Raw genomic sequence first — 17,012 nt, forward strand, 5'->3', positions numbered from 1 at the left:
ATTTAATTATCCTATATCTCTTTGTAAATGCTGATGAAGGTAGATAACTGTCTTGAGTCTACAACAGAACAGTAAAAGCACTTCTGGATGTTACTATGATTAGCGTAATTAAAAGCGAGGCAGCAACAGAGTTTAGTTGTTCACAGCGGGATTTAAAACTCTCCTGTAGAAAGAAAAAGGGAAAAAAAAAAAAACAACAGATGAGAGATTGCAGGTGTCATGTTTATTGAGACACTTTGGTTTCTTAAAGGCGCAAAAGACAGCTTTGTTTATTATATACTGTAAGCCAGACCCAACAAGGAAAAACAAGAAAGAAAGAAAGAAAGAAAGAAAGAAAAGTATTATTTCTGATGAGTATAAAGAACTGACAGATTTTTTTTTTCAGTTGAATATCAAAAAGGGGGAAATAATTATTTCTATAGAATATAAGAAAAAAAAAAAAAATAAAGAAACCTTTTTTTTAAGAATATAAAAAACGAAAAATTTGATGACTTTTTTTCCCCTGGAGGATGTTTTTTTCAAAAAAAAAAAAAAAAAAAAAAAAAGAAAGAAAAAAAGCAAAAGGGACAAAGTTATTATTTTTGCAGATGTACAAAAGGGAAAAAAAATTATTCTGAAATTATTTCTAAAGAATATACACTACACTTCCTCTTACTGTCTCTAGACCACATCCTCTTTAGAGACTTTAGAGATACTGTGTATGAAGAAGAAAAAGAGTGCTTGGCACCTTTGGAGTGATTTCAAATGTGTATTTCTTTGAGGCTTAAACTCAGTTTTTACACACATTTCTTTTCAAGATTTTAGCTTTTCATTTTTTTCTTATTATTCTGTGGAGTAAAGTAAACAAAAGCTAAACTATGTACGTGATGGATTGTGTTTATATCCGAGACCATTTCAGTGAGCATATAAAGTGTTAAATGTCATTATCTATCTTATTAAACAGCAAATTCAATGGACAGGGAGAGAGAGAAAGTTCCTGTACCCTGAAATGGTGCTGCGTTTTCACAATTCAGTAATCAGATCAATAAAACAACCTCTCAAGTGCACACACTGCATCATAACGAGATCATTTACACTGCAGCAAAAATGAAACGGGACTTTTCTACTTCCCTATAAACACTCGTGTAACGTTTCCCCGTTAATCTGCCTCTCAGAGACACTAGTGGGAGGCAGTATTTCCTTTCTCAGGGCGTATAAAAGCAGTCTGTTCACCAGCGGCCCCTGTGCAGGTCAGAGGTCGTCTTCGTCTCTGAGACGTATATCAGAGTCTCACATCAGCTCAGACTCGTGAGGTGCGAGAGCGATGGGGATGGTCTCAGCACACCGGCCCTGGAAATAAAAACTGAAAGCCCACGGTAATGTCAGTAACATCACTACTGCTGTATCACAACACTCGTGCTGATAATTGGATAAAGTGCAGTAAAAAAAGAACATTTCTTTTCTAGACTAACTAAGGACTACAGAAGCTAAAAAAAAAAAAAATGGATTTGTTGTTGTTGTTTAAGGTTTTCAAGGAGGTAAGGAGCACGTTATTCAAAGAAGTAAGCAAAAGGCCAAGGGAAACGCAACGTGATGCTACCACCACCATGCTTCATTGCGAGGATGGTGTTCTTAAGGGTTATCCACAGTGTCGGGATTCTGCCAAATGTATCCCTTTGTGCCAAAACCTCAAAAAAAAAACAAAAAAAAAAAAAAAAAAAAAGACGAGACGAGAGAAGCTTTATCTTTGGATAAACTCCATAAGGAATTTCGTACAGCTCTCCATTCTTAAATAAATCCCAGCTTTGCGGAGTGCCTGGGCTACGAGCTGCGAACCATTCAGCTCCAGCTCCTTCAGACTTACCCTTGGCCTCTTGGTTGTTTCTCTGACTAATCCCCTCTTTACCCACTCACTGACCGTTAGAGGACGGGCTCCTGTAAGCAGAATCGTGGTTGTGCCATATTCTATCCATTTTTAATGATGGATTTATTGGCACTCAGTGAGATATTTGGGAATTTTTTTAAATAAACCCTGATTGATACTTTTCCAAAAACCTGGAATTGTTTTCAGAGACAATGCTACAATGGGTAATGAACAACGCTATACCATCTCCCTAATTTTGAATCAAGTTTTGAAGCGTCACGCTCTTCAAAATGAAGAGAACTTACCCGTTTGCGTAAGAGTAAGTGGTGAAGGAAATCTTTAAAACCAAATAATTAAGGATGCCAACTGTAGGCTAAGCATAAAGTAATGTAACGCTAGGCCAGCATCATTCTGGCAAGCAAGTAAGCTAGCTAGGAGTTAGCGCTCAGTTTGGAGCACGTGATGTTAATTATTTAGCTAGCTTTCTTGGTAGAATTCACCATTTTGCTCAAATTGACTCAAAAGCTAAAGTATATACAGAGTATAAAAGTCACCACTTTAACAACAAGGTGTTTTGTTGTAGTCTTACTGATGAACGATGGAATATTTCCTGATGATCAGATTGTGTTTGAACGATCTAGTTGAACAAACGAGTGACTCACGTGAACTGAGACATGCTGGATCGCGGCCGGATGTTGAACTCCGCCACTGGAACGCCTCGGGATGCCACCTGGGGGGCAAACATGGCCGCTGGGAAGACGACGGACGCGGTGCCAACCTGAGATTACAGCCATAACAGAAATCGAGTGTGGGAGAGGGACATAATGGTGTAAATATAATATTTATATTTAATACATTTAAGTCAGTTTCTGCAAGCTTTTAAAATGAGGTAATTTATTTTTTTAAAGTGTTATTTCTCTGATACATCTATTGAAACGTTGTCTATATTTTGTTGGTTTGATTTTACCTGGTTTTGGCTTTTAAGTTTTTGGAAAAGAAAAAGCAAGCATTCCAGAAGAGTCTCCACACTGAGGGAAAAGCATGACGTTTTTTGCCAATACATTAATTTGGATGGGATATGCAGTCAGCTTCATAATTATTGGCACCATCTTTGTGGTGAATTAGCTTAGCAAAGGGAGGCTACACAAAAAACTAAACGCAGGGCTGCTCACAACTGTGGCACCTTTTCTTTCTTTGAATAAATCTACTTCACTTAAAGGTTAGATTTATCTCACTTTCAGTGTGTACTTAAGCCAACTGACCACAAAAGCATTTTATCCACAACCTTTTTATCCATCTTTACCAAGGGTGCCAATAATTCTGGATTTCTGGATCTGACCATAGATTTTTTTTTTTTTTTTTTTTACACACAAAAAAGAATGGTGCAATTTTTCAGTACTGTGCAGTCTGTTTAAAAAGAAAAACTGATATGATGGATTTGGGTGTGACTAAATTCCCTGAGCCACATCGTTATTAATTACGTTAAACTAATCCCGTCCGAGTAGGGCTTCAGGTTCATTCGGAGAAATCGGGCTCAATCCCGTTACACCGCTGAAACGTAATTTCATTTCACTTGTCGGAATTTGAGCAGCGGGTTTATTACCCTCAGACCTCTCACTGTTATTAATTAGCGCTCTCGGACACGCCGGGTTTAAAGCGCGGCGCGAGGCGGAGTGATCTCACCAGCAGGCAGAGGTCACAGGCGTCCAGCTCTTTCTCCACCTTGGTGAGGACGTGCGAGTCCAGCGTCTCCCCGAACCAGATCACATCAGGCCTCAGGAGACCGTCACAGCCTCTCTCATCACACCTGCAGCACCGAGCAGCACCTCGTAAACACAACACCACCTGCTTCCTCCGCATTAGCACCTTTTAGCCGTGAAACGCTTCACAAAGTTCACCCCTCACCTTTCAAATGAGAAATCTTATTCCTGATAAACATGGAGTAAAATGTTCCGGTGATCCTTACAGCTGATTGTTTACCAAAAAAAAAACACATCGCATTATTATCACCTTTGCTCGCAATGGAAATGGTTTTCACCTCGTCTTTGTCGACGCTGCTGAGACCAGGAATTGTTGGAGAACTCGACGATGAAGAATTCCAAGTTGAATAAAAGATACGAATTATTTCTTGAATTTACGGTAACATTAACAACTAAAGTTAGCACCGATAATGAGTAGCTATTAGTAGCTAGATATGGCGTTTGTATCATTTCATACGCATTTACTACATATCAGGTTCATTAGTCGTTTTACGAAATGATAACATTTTGGACAGCTGAAAGAGTTAGTAACGTTTATCGCTAATAGCATCCTTTTTTCTAACGTTAGCTAGCTGTATTTCCAGTAAACAGTATGATGATGAGAATGATGAGCGTTTAGTGAGATGCTAATGGATCCACACAAACTCTGCAGTCTGCCTGATTAGCTTCGTTCACATATCGAAACGTTTCCACGCACTGTCCTTGCTCTTTATGTGCTTTACTCTAAACTCTACATGCACTGATAGTTACAGCCTCTTGCTTTGACACTTCTCATAAACAGCGTTCATCTCAGACGTTGTTGTTATTGTTGTAGTGGAAGTAAAGTTTTCCTGCGAAGGCTACTTCCTGCAGAAGTGTGACAAGGGCTCATAAGTGTGTTGTTCCCTGGCAGTTTAGGAACATGTGTATCATCATGCTGCCATCTAGTGGAGCTCTGGTGTATTACCACACTGTGTTTTAGTGCATGACCACAGGGCTGCATGTGACTGATTTAAAACAGTATTTTAATCAAAACCTTTCAAAACTGACTATGATCTGGGTTACACTAATGCTGCTTTAATCACATTACATCACTCCTGTCCTTAAACCCACCGGCTCCTTGTGTCTTTTACAATTCACTGCACAAAATTATGAATTAGCAAATTGAAATATGAAATAGGCAATTGTATGTAATATTTTTCAGTGTGACATTATTTTAAATATTTACACTCCTGGGCAAAAACAAATGGGCCAAGCCCCAAAATGGCCAAATATTAAGCTTTAAATGGTCTTAACAACAAATCATTATTATTGTTCTACTGGCAAATATGTTTGCTTCATTCTTGCAATTGTCAAAATTATCAGAATATTTCGATATTTCTTTTAGAATTAAGTTCAAAATAAGAAATATTGGATAAGCGTGCATTTATACTGAAGATTTTCTGCACTTTCTAAGAGATCACTTCTACAGTTTGTTACATACAGGACCCTTCTGTTCCATCACAAAAATCCTCATCAAAGGTTAAAAAGTATTTGAAAGAATTTATATGACATTGATTTAACACTCAAATTAATTTCACATTGCATTAGGTTGGACTTTAGTGAGTTCTGATTTAATTTCTATACACAGTATACAAGTTGGTATACAATATATCAGCTCGAGAGAAGCAAAGATTTCTTATAATGGCTTTTTGATATTATTATTATCTCTTACATATATTTAAGACTAATACTTGCATATATTATATATTTTTATACCTATTAGAGTTTTTCCATTATAACATACTGTAATGTGCCATTCATACTGTTATCTACTCTATAGCTACTGCACATATTCACTTTGTTAATTTACACATTGCTACTATTTGCACTTCTGGTAGAACCTAAACTGCATTCATTTGCATTCGTTTATTAATTTTCCTGAATGATTTTTTATTTATTAAGCTCTCCATTTTTAATTCTTAATGTAACATGGTTTAAAAAATGATTAATAAATAATTAAAACAATAACAGCAACAACAATACCTATTATTATTATTATTATTATTATTCATTTTTCATTATTATTTTGCTTGTTTGTTTGTTTATTACCATATTAACTGTCATAGGAAGCTTGTTTCGTACCTTGGTAAATTTTCCACAGGAATATCGGCATCGGTGCAGTTTGGCTCCGGATCACTGTAACAGGAATTAAACACATCGAGTTCACTCTCAGAACTTAACTACATCTGAAGCAGGGGTGTCCAAAGTCCCGCCCGAGGGCAATCTGCGGCCCGTGAGTGGATGTTAGCTGGCCCGCGACTCCTCTGTTAGAATGTACAGTATGATCGGTGACCCTGAAGCCAACACGCTGCAATTCTTCCTTTCGCCTGACGGGGGCAGCAGACTGTGTTATCACAGCTAGCTAAACTGCAAGAGCCTATAAATTATTTCCTGAATGATATTTAGTCATGGCTACACTCAGTGAAAAGGAGCTTTTTCAAAAGAGCTGGAAAGAAGACTACTTTTTCATCAAAAAAAAACGCATGTGCCTTGATGCGCATGTCAAGAAACTGTCGCTGTAATTAAGGAATTTAATATCATGAGATATTACGAAACAAATCATGGGCTTTGAAGAAAATATTCAGAGGATGAGAAACGCAGATGGAAGCGATCCTTGCAGAAGCAGCGTTTTATCAGAGCAAATGTGGCGCAGAACATTATCAGAGCTAAGAAGTGGAGATGATTCCAGCCACTAAGCATGGAAAACCTTTCCTGAAATCTTTAACTAAAGCGCCATTTTTCCCCAAAAAGAAGCACGAGTGTATGAATATCGTATTTCTCCCAGCTTCAGCTGTCAGGTGATACCCTGCTGCAGTTATTCCACTAAAATTAAATCTGCTAAATTCACTCTATTTTGATGTGGTCTAATCGGAAAAGAAAGGTTTGGACACCCCTGATCTAAACTACAGAGGTGAGTGCAATAAGGGTGAGTGCAGGAGGGATGAGTGGGGCTCTTTATTTTTACCCTTTACCCTCCAGAGCAGCACAGATAGGGCTGTGATGATTCACGTCCACGTCTCCGCAGCTCAGACACCGCGTCCTGAAAACACTTCCTGTGAACACACACAATTAATCAACACCTTCTGATCAAACGTATTGGAGAACACGGGAGCGCTGGCGCTTCCTCAGTCTGGTTAAACGTAAACGCAGCATGTGTCGAGTGAGCATCGCATCCCTCGCATTAGCGTCATGTGTCAGCGTTTATTTATTATCCCAGCAGCACTGGCGCTCACCGTGGACCTCGAGGATGTGTTTGCTGCCGGCTTGGCGGTGCAGCTCGTCCGTGTTCTGCGTGATGACCACCACGGAGCGGCCCTGCCGTCTGAGACGGGCCTCGCACTCGGCGATGGCCACGTGAGCAGCGCTGGGTTTAGCCTTCAGCGCTAACTCCCTCCAGTAATGATAAAACTCCCATACGCGAGACGAGTTACGGGAAAACGCCTGCGGGGTTGCCAGATCCTGCAAAACAAAGTGTAGAGCAGTGAGAGGAAGGAACTAGTGAAGAGATGGGTGAAAGTGTAATAATAATAATAATAATAACAATAATAATAATAATAACAACAACAACGGAGCTCAGGCCTACCAACAATAAATATTTTAATTTCAAAAAATGTTAAAATTTCACTTTTAGGCAACAGATTTGCGTTTTGACTCTCTAACACTAAGCAAATTAACACAATTTTCTGCATTAACTAACATTAAAATCATTGCACATTAATAAACCATAGTAATTTATGCTTATATTAATTCAAAATTTTCTTTTAATGAAGCTATTAAGCCAAATATTGGGTGCCAATATTTACAGCCACTGACCTGATTATCAGTAATATGCCGTAATTTAAATTTTCTTTCTGTAGAGTTAGACGTGGATGTCATTTTTCAGTTTTGGTTTGAATAAACATATTTAACATTTTTAATTTCCTTTTTTTTTAACATTATGATGCGTTTAAATTCTTAATTCTGATTGGTTGATTAATTTTCTATCACAGCAGCTCTGACGGCAGTGCAGCTACAAATCACAGGTTTATATTAACGCTATCGTTGCTATAGTAACAGCTTGCACAGTATGGCGGACGCTCCACGTAATCTAAGGTTAATAATGGACTAAATTAAAACCTCATGTAATCGCTGATATGGTGACGTTTTCTGGAAGGAGATGTTTTATGGAAGGAGTTTTATGGAAGGAGTCTCCAGTGTCAGAGACAAGCTGCATTTTTCTTCCTCATCAACTTTATGAGAGAGAAAAGAGAGGCTGATGAAGTTTATAGCTGCTATAACGTAAGTGAGAACAGGAACTCTCTCGTCTCACGTGTGTTCCACAACGTTAAAAGTAACTCTAAATGGATAATAAGTATGATTTGTCATTATGGTGCATGTACACTCACCTGTGTCTTCCACTTCCTCCAGTGTCCGCTGGCGGCTCTGAAGGTGGGCAGCCCGCTCTCGGCGCTCACGCCGGCTCCGGTGATGATGGCGATGTGCTTGGCCTTGGAGAAAACCTCACGAAACTCTGCTAAATCTGTAACATTCAGTCCGATAACGTCAGGGGTCAAATGGGTCAAAGGGGTCAAAGGGGTCAAAGGTGAGCATAAAACATACCGAACACCTTCGATAAACGTATATAAATCACCATGCAGTGGATCCTTTCTTCATTTCTAGTGTACAAGACATGTGTGTTATACTCTAGGTAGAGCGCATAAGTCGTGAATAAGAAGTCGTTTGGGATTTGACCCGACTGTTTGTGGGTGGAGCTTAAACACACACACACACACACACACACACACACACAATTCCTGCATTTAGACATTATTTATTCATTCCAAAAATGATGTATCACATTTCATTGTCATTACACTGAACAATGTTATCACACATTATATTACATTTTGTCTATATAAAGCTAGAATGCAGAATATCTAGCTTTGGCTCCGCCCACAGGCTGTCAGCCTTACACCAGACAGCCTGTGGGCGGAGCCAAAGCTAGATATTCTGCATTTGACTAAAACTCGTAACTCAGAAATTCAGACCTCTGACGAGGAAACGGAATTCCTACTCGTAAATACGAGACGGTCTCCTCGACCCAGAGTTCAGCAAGTGACGTCAGATCAAAATGGCTGCTCAGAGCATGATCAGAAATTTTTAAAATAGTGCATTAAAATATCAACTGTAATCACGGGTTATAAGCGTTAATAATTTTAATTCCATCTAAATACTGTACATGTATTGTGTTGCCTCTCTCTCACTCCGTGTGTCTGTGTGTGTGTGTGTGTGTGTGTGTGTGTGTGTGTGTGTGTGAGAGAGAGCCTTCACTGCTGATACATTATAAAGCATACTGTAGAAGCTGTAGTACAGTGTACTGTTTTACTTTTTAAATGTGTTAAATATGGGGTTAAATATGGGGAGATATTCGCTGACTGTATTTACATGTTAAATCTATAACTCTGACTCTACAGTTCATTGTTCTGAGGAGGAAAATATACATGTTATTATATATGTTGAACATGGAGGCATCCATTTTGTAGCTGGAACACACTCGGGTTGAAAAAATGACGTAATTCAGTGTTTCACTTAATTTCAGGCTTCTGTTTACACTTTTCCATCCCAGCAATTAGCTCCGCCCCCTTCCAGACCAGACCTGCTCGACTTTTCAATACTGATGGTGTGTGTAGCGCTTCAGCAGACGGGCTCATAGTTCTCACTGCACTTGCTATTCGCCTCTCAGACAGCAGGAGGCGATAAACTTTACTTACAGCTGCTTTAAGCAGAAACGTCTCTACACTCCTCTCTATACACGCTACAGAATTATCATCATTTAGTGAATCTCAGCAGCACTGTGAAGCGTGCGTGGATATTTTTTTCCACGTGACTCAGAGCTGATAGTGTATCCGTAGTGTGAGATCGGTACCTGACTTTGGCTGGGGTTCGACGCTCAGAGCCCTCAGGACTGTGATCCGATTCCCATAATCCATCTGAGGGAGCAGGAGCCTCCGCGCCAGCTGCCGGATCAGCATTTCGGAGTCGTTCTGCCGGATACGACTGGTGTGATGAAGAACAGAGTAGTGTGATGAAGAACAGAGCGGTGTGATGAAGAACAGAGTGGAGTGATGAAGAACAGAGTGGAGTGATGAACAGAGTGGAGTGATGAAGAACAGAGTGGCGTGATGAAGAACAGAGTGGTGTGGTGAAGAACAGAGTGGTGTGGTGAAGAACAGAGTGGTGGTGATGAAGAACAGAGTGGTGGTGATGAAGAACAGAGTGGTGGTGATGAAGAACAGAGTGGTGGTGATGAAGAACAGAGTGGAGTGATGAACAGAGTGGAGTGATGAAGAACAGAGTGGTGTGATGAAGAACAGAGTGGTGTGGTGAAGAACAGAGTGGAGTGATGAAGAACAGAGTGGAGTGATGAAGAACAGAGTGGTGTGATGAAGAACAGAGTGGAGTGATGAAGAACAGAGTGGAGTGATGAACAGAGTGGAGTGATGAAGAACAGAGTGGTGTGATGAAGAACAGAGTGGTGTGGTGAAGAACAGAGTGGTGTGATGAAGAACAGAGTGGTGGTGATGAAGAACAGAGTGGTGGTGATGAAGAACAGAGTGGAGTGATGAAGAACAGAGTGGAGTGATGAAGAACAGAGTGGAGTGATGAAGAACAGAGTGGTGTGATGAAGAACAGAGTGGCGTGATGAAGAACAGAGTGGCGTGATGAAGAACAGAGTGGTGTGATGAAGAACAGAGTGGCGTGATGAAGAACAGAGTGGAGTGATGAAGAACAGAGTGGTGTGATGAAGAACAGAGTGGAGTGATGAAGAACAGAGTGGAGTGATGAACAGAGTGGAGTGATGAAGAACAGAGTGGTGTGATGAAGAACAGAGTGGTGTGGTGAAGAACAGAGTGGTGTGATGAAGAACAGAGTGGTGGTGATGAAGAACAGAGTGGTGGTGATGAAGAACAGAGTGGAGTGATGAAGAACAGAGTGGAGTGATGAAGAACAGAGTGGCGTGATGAAGAACAGAGTGGCGTGATGAAGAACAGAGTGGCGTGATGAAGAACAGAGTGGAGTGATGAAGAACAGAGTGGATTGATGAAGAACAGAGTGGATTGATGAAGAACAGAGCAGTGTGATGAAGAACAGAGTGGTGTGATGAAGAACAGAGTGGAGTGATGAAGAACAGAGTGGTGTGATGAAGAACAGAGTGGCATGATGAAGAACAGATTGGAGTGATGAAGAACAGAGTGGATTGATGAAGAACAGAGTGGATTGATGAAGAACAGAGTGGAGTGATGAAGAACAGAGTGGTGTGATGAAGAACAGAGTGGAGTGATGAAGAACAGAGTGGATTGATGAAGAACAGAGCGGTGTGATGAAGAACAGAGTGGTGTGATGAAGAACAGAGTGGATTGATGAAGAACAGAGCGGTGTGATGAAGAACAGAGTGGTGTGATGAAGAACAGAGTGGAGTGATGAAGAACAGAGTGGTGTGATGAAGAACAGAGTGGCGTGATGAAGAACAGATTGGAGTGATGAAGGAGAGATACTGTTACAACTCAGAAGCTGATTAATTTCCTAAAACAGCATGCCCTGAAGTGTGTTATTCCTCTTATACCACAGCAATTCGCCAACAATTCTAATTTTATTTTTTTGCATTTATTAAAGAACATCATACTTTTTATCCGTTTAGAGTTACATACATGAAACAAGCTCGTTCTCGTTATCATTTATGTTAGAGCAGCTCTAAACCATCTTCTCACACAAAACTTCACAATATCCACGATTAAACATGCTTATTTATCTGTTTACTTGTCTATGACATTTTGGGAAACACTGGTTATTTTACCATAAAGATCTCTCTCTCACTAGAATACACACTTTGTGTATTTATGGCACACACTCCTGTGCACAAACGAGTACACTGAGCCAACGTGTAGATCTTTAAATCGTACAAATAAATCACCTTTTACACCTGATCGAGAGATTTATTTTGCTATAATTTTGATAAAAATTACTAAATACATTATGGTTCCATATTATTTAAGAGGTTCATTTAAATCTTGATCACATCTCATTTTTTTTATGATCTCCACCACTATAGATCATATTGCTACTGTAACATTAGGGCTGAATCCCAAATAGCTGCAAAGTGCACTACATAGGGCATGAGTGTGACTCTCCTGTCTTAGTGTTAGACCAGGGGAAAAGACTAATCTCTATATGGCTGTGGATGTCCAAACACATGAGCTTGTCATGTTTATACAGGGTGTGACCCAGGGCTTAATTCTGTCCCCTATGTAGTGCACTACATGTCCTGTAGGAAGCGGTTTGGGATGCAGCCTGGGTCTACGTGCATTTCTGCAGGTTACAGGCAGATTTTGTTTTGCACTGGGAATTTATGGAAAGGATTAAGGAAAGCATTTTAATTCCTGACTTCCATAGCAAACAAATAAGCAATAAATAAACAAATAAAAGCATAGAATAAAATAAAGTAGAATGCATGTAATGTACTGTGCTAAGATGATAAAAATATTTTAAAAAACACAGCACCAAAAACAGTATTTTTGGCATGCTTCTTAGATTTAAATTGCATTGTTTAGTAGATATGAAGAGATTAAATTAGTCAATAAAACAGTTTAAATGGATTCAGTGCAGCGCGAGCTCTAGTCAATCGACCAAAATGGCGTTTTTCTTCGTCTTCTTGTCTCTTTAGGGGAAAAAACAGTATTTTAAACACAAAAATACTCAGACTATGGTGCTGTCATGGAACAAAAATGCATTTTAAATAAATCCTCACCCACCTTGTGCAGTTAAAAGTTTGTAAACAGTTTGTAAATTCTCCTTTTGTTTTTTCTTCCACGAGTTTCAAAACAAACCCGGAAGCTCGTTACTGCCATCTGCTGGCGGGGGGCGGGGCTAGCGAACATGTACTGTTTACAATGCGTTGCTATTGGTCCAGTGTAAATTTATGCAAATATATGCAAATTAATTCAACATCTCACAGTTTAAACTCATCCATCAGCATGTTTTAAAGTTTCCTAAACTTGTTTTGCAGATTATACATTTTTTTCTTGACTTGGTTCCACAGAACATAAAGTACATAAAAAATTAACGCAAATGCTTAAAGTTCTACGACAACTCTAGAAACACATTAAAAAAAACAATAAAACAACAACAAATCTTTCAGTAAATAAGTTTAGTATTGTTTGGTGCGTTATAAAAATTGTTGTAAGTATAAATTCCTAGCTTAAAAGTAATACATGACTGTTTCTCATTATTAATTTTCATCACATTCATTTATAGTTACGTTTAATGTTGTGGATTGTCCGGAAAACAAGTTAGTTCCTGTTCTCACTTACGTTATAGCAGCTATAAACAGTCGTTCCCTCACCAGCCTTTCTTTCGTCTCTCTCTTGAAGTTAATAAGACAAAAAAAAAAGAAAACGCAGCTTGTCATGATATCGAGAAACCACAAAACGTAAACTCCTCTGTCCTGAAGATGTCTGAAAACTTAAAGTTACAGCTTTGTTGAAGCGCTGACACTGGAGACTCCTTCCATAAATGTCTCGTTACAGAAACTTTCACCATATCAGTGATTTTATGTTAGAATTCATACAACAGTTTGTCCACTAATCTGATTGGTCGAGCAGCGTTCTAACAGTGCTTATATTTCCTATAACCGCAGTGGGATGTTTCGCTGTGCATATCACGCCGCTCGTCTGTGTTCGCTACGTGAAATTCCACTTCCTGGTTCGAAGCCGTTACTACAGTAGTGTTAGCGACATCATCAGCGGACATGGCAAACAATAATTTTCAGGAACATTTTGACTTTTTATATGAAAGCTTGTCAGATGAAAATGAAAAGGAAGAAGGGACGCCAATTTCACCAGAAGCACCTTGAACAGGAATGTATAAATCAATGTAAGCTAGCTAGCCAGCTAGCTAATGAGTTATAAAGTGAGTGTGGCTTCTTCGGGATCTATTTCCACTAGCGGAAAAGCAAAAGTACACAGAACATTTGTCCATTTTGTATCCGAACTGTCATTTGTTCGATATTGTACTGAATATCGGCTATGATTTGGCCGTGGGTACGAGTCTGCAGTAGAAATCTCTGCGTATATCATTACTATAGAAACAATAATGTCTTAGAATGAGGGCAATAATATAAACCTGTGATTCGATTTAAAAATTCATACACATTAATCAGCATTGAACGGCACTGTGGTATAGAATATGTAAACTTTTAGTAGTAATGGCGAGAAGATTCATGAAGCCTTGAAACTTTCCAGGCAACGGTGATGAAAAAAGCTCGCTAGACGCCTCTACTATGCGAAACTGTTTTAAATGACAGCACTGTGTGTGTGTGCGTGTGTGTGTGTGTAAAATCTGGACCAGTAAAGGCCAATAAGAAACAAATGGCCATGTCAAATTAGCTACATTGTGTTGCTTTTATAGATCATTAGTGTAATCACGTCTGTACGACGTTTAAAATCTACAAAAAGAAGAGTTCTGCTGTTAATCATAAAGAAAAGGTTTTTAAGGTTTTATATAAAGGAGTACAAAATATATAAAGAGTTTTATATAAAGAGTAGTACACTGTTCAACATTACTTTTAATTATAAATGGATAAAACAAAACCCTCTGATGTTACATTTCATACTAAATAAAAAAACACAGAGTGTTTAATTCCTTGCTTAACTGTTTGCGTATTTAGAAATGACTCTGTTTTCCATCTCCATGGACCTGAGATCACATGACTTCTGACTCTTCATAACTTTTGCCCTTCTTTTAATAGATTTGGCTCTTTAGACTCCTCACTCAAAGACACTACAGCATTCACTGCCTCCCTTTTCCACGCTGATTTAATGCAGTTATCCGCCTCCTCGTGGCCCTCGACACCGCGTGCTAGACGCATTAACCTGTTGAGACATTTCCATTATCAGGCCGCTCTTTAAAGCGTGTTCGGCTCTCCAAAGCACTCTGCGTGTCCTGACCTGCTTGGACCAGTGATTACAGCCAATAACTCTCCTACAGCATCTACATTATTATAGTTCCACTCTAAAGTCAGGGAAAACTCGCTTAGAAGATGATACAGTCATTTTCTGTAGAGAATAATAAAAAAAATTGCAAAAGCTGTTCAGAAAATAGAACAGAAACACAGAAACCTTTAAGCTTAATCAACAAATCCTGATTTTATGAATATGCAAATTAGAAAGCGCTTCGTTTTCCAGCCCCCTCATCATAGTAAGTTATTTTATGGTATTTCAACTGTGTTACCATGGAAACTCGGGAGTACGTCATTTTTGATCTTTGTGCGTTCAAGCTACAAAGTGGGGAAAAATAAACGTGGCCTCCATATTCGTCTTTTATTAGCAACTGGCCAGGCAGCTAACATTAGCGATGAATGATGTATATTTTATTCTCAAAACAGTGAACTTTATGATCATTGTTATAGATTTAAAACATGAATATATCTGTATGTTGCTTGATCTAAACACTTGCACGCACAGTATAACCCATGTAAAGGTAAGAAGTGCTACTTCATTTACAGTGTTTACAGTGTGAGCGGCCATGTTGATCTGATGTCACTTCCTGAACTATCCTGACGTTCCGAGTATTCCAAATTTAGGGGCCATTTTCTTTGGTTTTTCCTAGTTGCAGGTTGGAAATTCTGAGTTGTTGAATGCACCATATATTAGTAGTTTGCATTTGCATACTGGAACATGATTGGCTGTTATATTTTATGATGTAATAACACTCACCTGTCATCTGTTATATACTGTATATAATTCGTTAACATTTTCAGCTTCCTGTTTCTTAAAAGGATAAAAGACAAATCATGGCAGGGACAATCATTTACATCCACTCAAATTAATTCCCTGAAAAGGACGTAACAATAACAAGCACAGTTTATAAAGTAAAGAAATTAAAGTAAGCCTGTGCTCATATGATCACTTAACGACTGTTGAAAATAGTGCATTTTTTTACTGTACCTTATAATATAATAACATAACCACATATTCCTAATATCTATATAAATCTACTTTATTAACATAATTGTAAAAAAAAAATAAATAAAAAATAAAAAAGTACAGTGCCTTCTGCCATTGTTCTACAGTTGGAAGAGCTGTTTTTGGGCTGTAATCAAGACCAGAGCATCTAAATTAAAAAATAGATCTAAAATCTAATTTTCCACGGTAACCCTTTCTCACAGTGCACTGGCATTACATTCCACTGGCACAACGTAAATCGACTTATCGAATATTTTCCATTGTATAAACAAATTAATTATTTTATTGCTGCAAGACAGTTATAAGATTAGTCAGGACACGGTTGGGTTCCTGTATGTAGAGTATCATGACTCTGTGTTTAGCTGCTGGTGAGCAGGGTGATAGGAAAGGGGAGGAGTGTGAGCCTCTCCATGATAATATTCGTACAAAGTATAAAACGAACAGCACAACTAAAGCTTTTTGATAGTAAAACACCGGATACAACAACCACAATAAAATTATAACATTTAAACAAAGTAGGCAAATACTTACGAAAAAAATTCTTAAAGCCCTGAGTGCCTACTTTCATATGAGCCATTAACCACTACTGTGGAGTGTGACATCACAGATAAATTCAGAAATAACACGTGATTCACGTCAGGTGTATTTTCCAATCAAATGTACTGCCAGATTTTATACCATGAGTGTGTTATGTTGACTGTGCTGAAATTTTCGGAGAGTCTTTTACGTAGTTAGTGTGAGGATGCCAGTGTTCATATCATGTGTCATCTTTGCTAGTTTTTTTTTTTTTAATAATTGAACTGCGTGATTAGACTTATAGATATATACACAGCTTCTTCCGAGAAGCAGTTCGAGGAGTCGCTTAAGGCCTCGGACCACCAGGGGGCGCCATGATTTTTAAAACAGATATGCAAAAAAGAACGTTACTATCATTTGATGAAAAGGTTTACGTATCAGGGAGTCATGATGTGCCTACTTGTGGGGTGAATAGAATCGAATAGAAAAGAACCTGCTATTTTATGAAATTTACGAAAGTTACGAAATTAGATAACTAACGTAACTAACGCCAGAAGCAGCAGCGATCATGAAGTATTCGTTTCTATCCAAAACAATGGTAAGAAATGAATGCTAATTAATTGGATTTCATTGGTTTGTCCGCTTTCTTGCTTCTGCTTGTTGATGTAATTAAAATAGAAAAAGTTAGTAACTAGCTAGCTAGTATCCAGAGTAAAAAATTTTTAGCTAACACATGTTATGTTGCTAAGCACTAAGAGAACTGCAGCCTGTTGATTTAAACATAATCACCAAACAGGTGATGAAAACGTCAATCACCTCCAGCTCCAGCTTTTTTTTTTTTCAGAATTAAAGCAACTCAAATGATAATAAACA

The 17,012-nt window shown here is 38.6% G+C and overlaps 1 protein-coding gene across 1 annotated transcript; it reads right to left on the reverse strand.

The window, feature by feature from the left end:
* Window positions 1-201: 201 nt before the first annotated feature.
* Window positions 202-12,537, reverse strand: LOC113547299 (NAD-dependent protein deacylase sirtuin-5, mitochondrial). The gene is made up of 9 exons (XM_026947569.3): window positions 12,414-12,537; window positions 9,530-9,660; window positions 8,010-8,143; window positions 6,858-7,083; window positions 6,590-6,677; window positions 5,707-5,760; window positions 3,527-3,650; window positions 2,506-2,621; window positions 202-1,342 (listed from the first exon to the last, which is right to left on the reverse strand). The coding sequence occupies exons 2-9, from the start codon at window positions 9,633-9,635 to the stop codon at window positions 1,270-1,272; spliced, it is 921 nt and encodes a 306-aa protein (XP_026803370.1). The 5' UTR covers window positions 9,636-9,660; window positions 12,414-12,537; the 3' UTR covers window positions 202-1,269.
* Between the last annotated feature and the right edge of the window lie 4,475 nt (window positions 12,538-17,012).

The sequence above is a fragment of the Pangasianodon hypophthalmus genome, chromosome 4 (assembly GCF_027358585.1).
Source record: "Pangasianodon hypophthalmus isolate fPanHyp1 chromosome 4, fPanHyp1.pri, whole genome shotgun sequence".
Classification (NCBI taxonomy): domain Eukaryota; kingdom Metazoa; phylum Chordata; class Actinopteri; order Siluriformes; family Pangasiidae; genus Pangasianodon; species Pangasianodon hypophthalmus.

Coding starts and splice junctions, on each gene's coding strand:
- LOC113547299 (XM_026947569.3), bottom strand. CDS start 9,635: ATGCTGATCCGGCAGCTGGCGCGGAGGCTCCTGCTCCCTCAGATGGAT. Junction 3,651..5,706: donor CCTGTGGAAAATTTACCAAG/GTACGAAACAAG, acceptor TCGGTGCTGCAG/GTGTGATGAGAGAGGCTGTG. Junction 1,343..2,505: donor TCCAGCATGTCTCAGTTCAC/GTGAGTCACTCG, acceptor GTGGGCTTTCAG/TTTTTATTTCCAGGGCCGGT.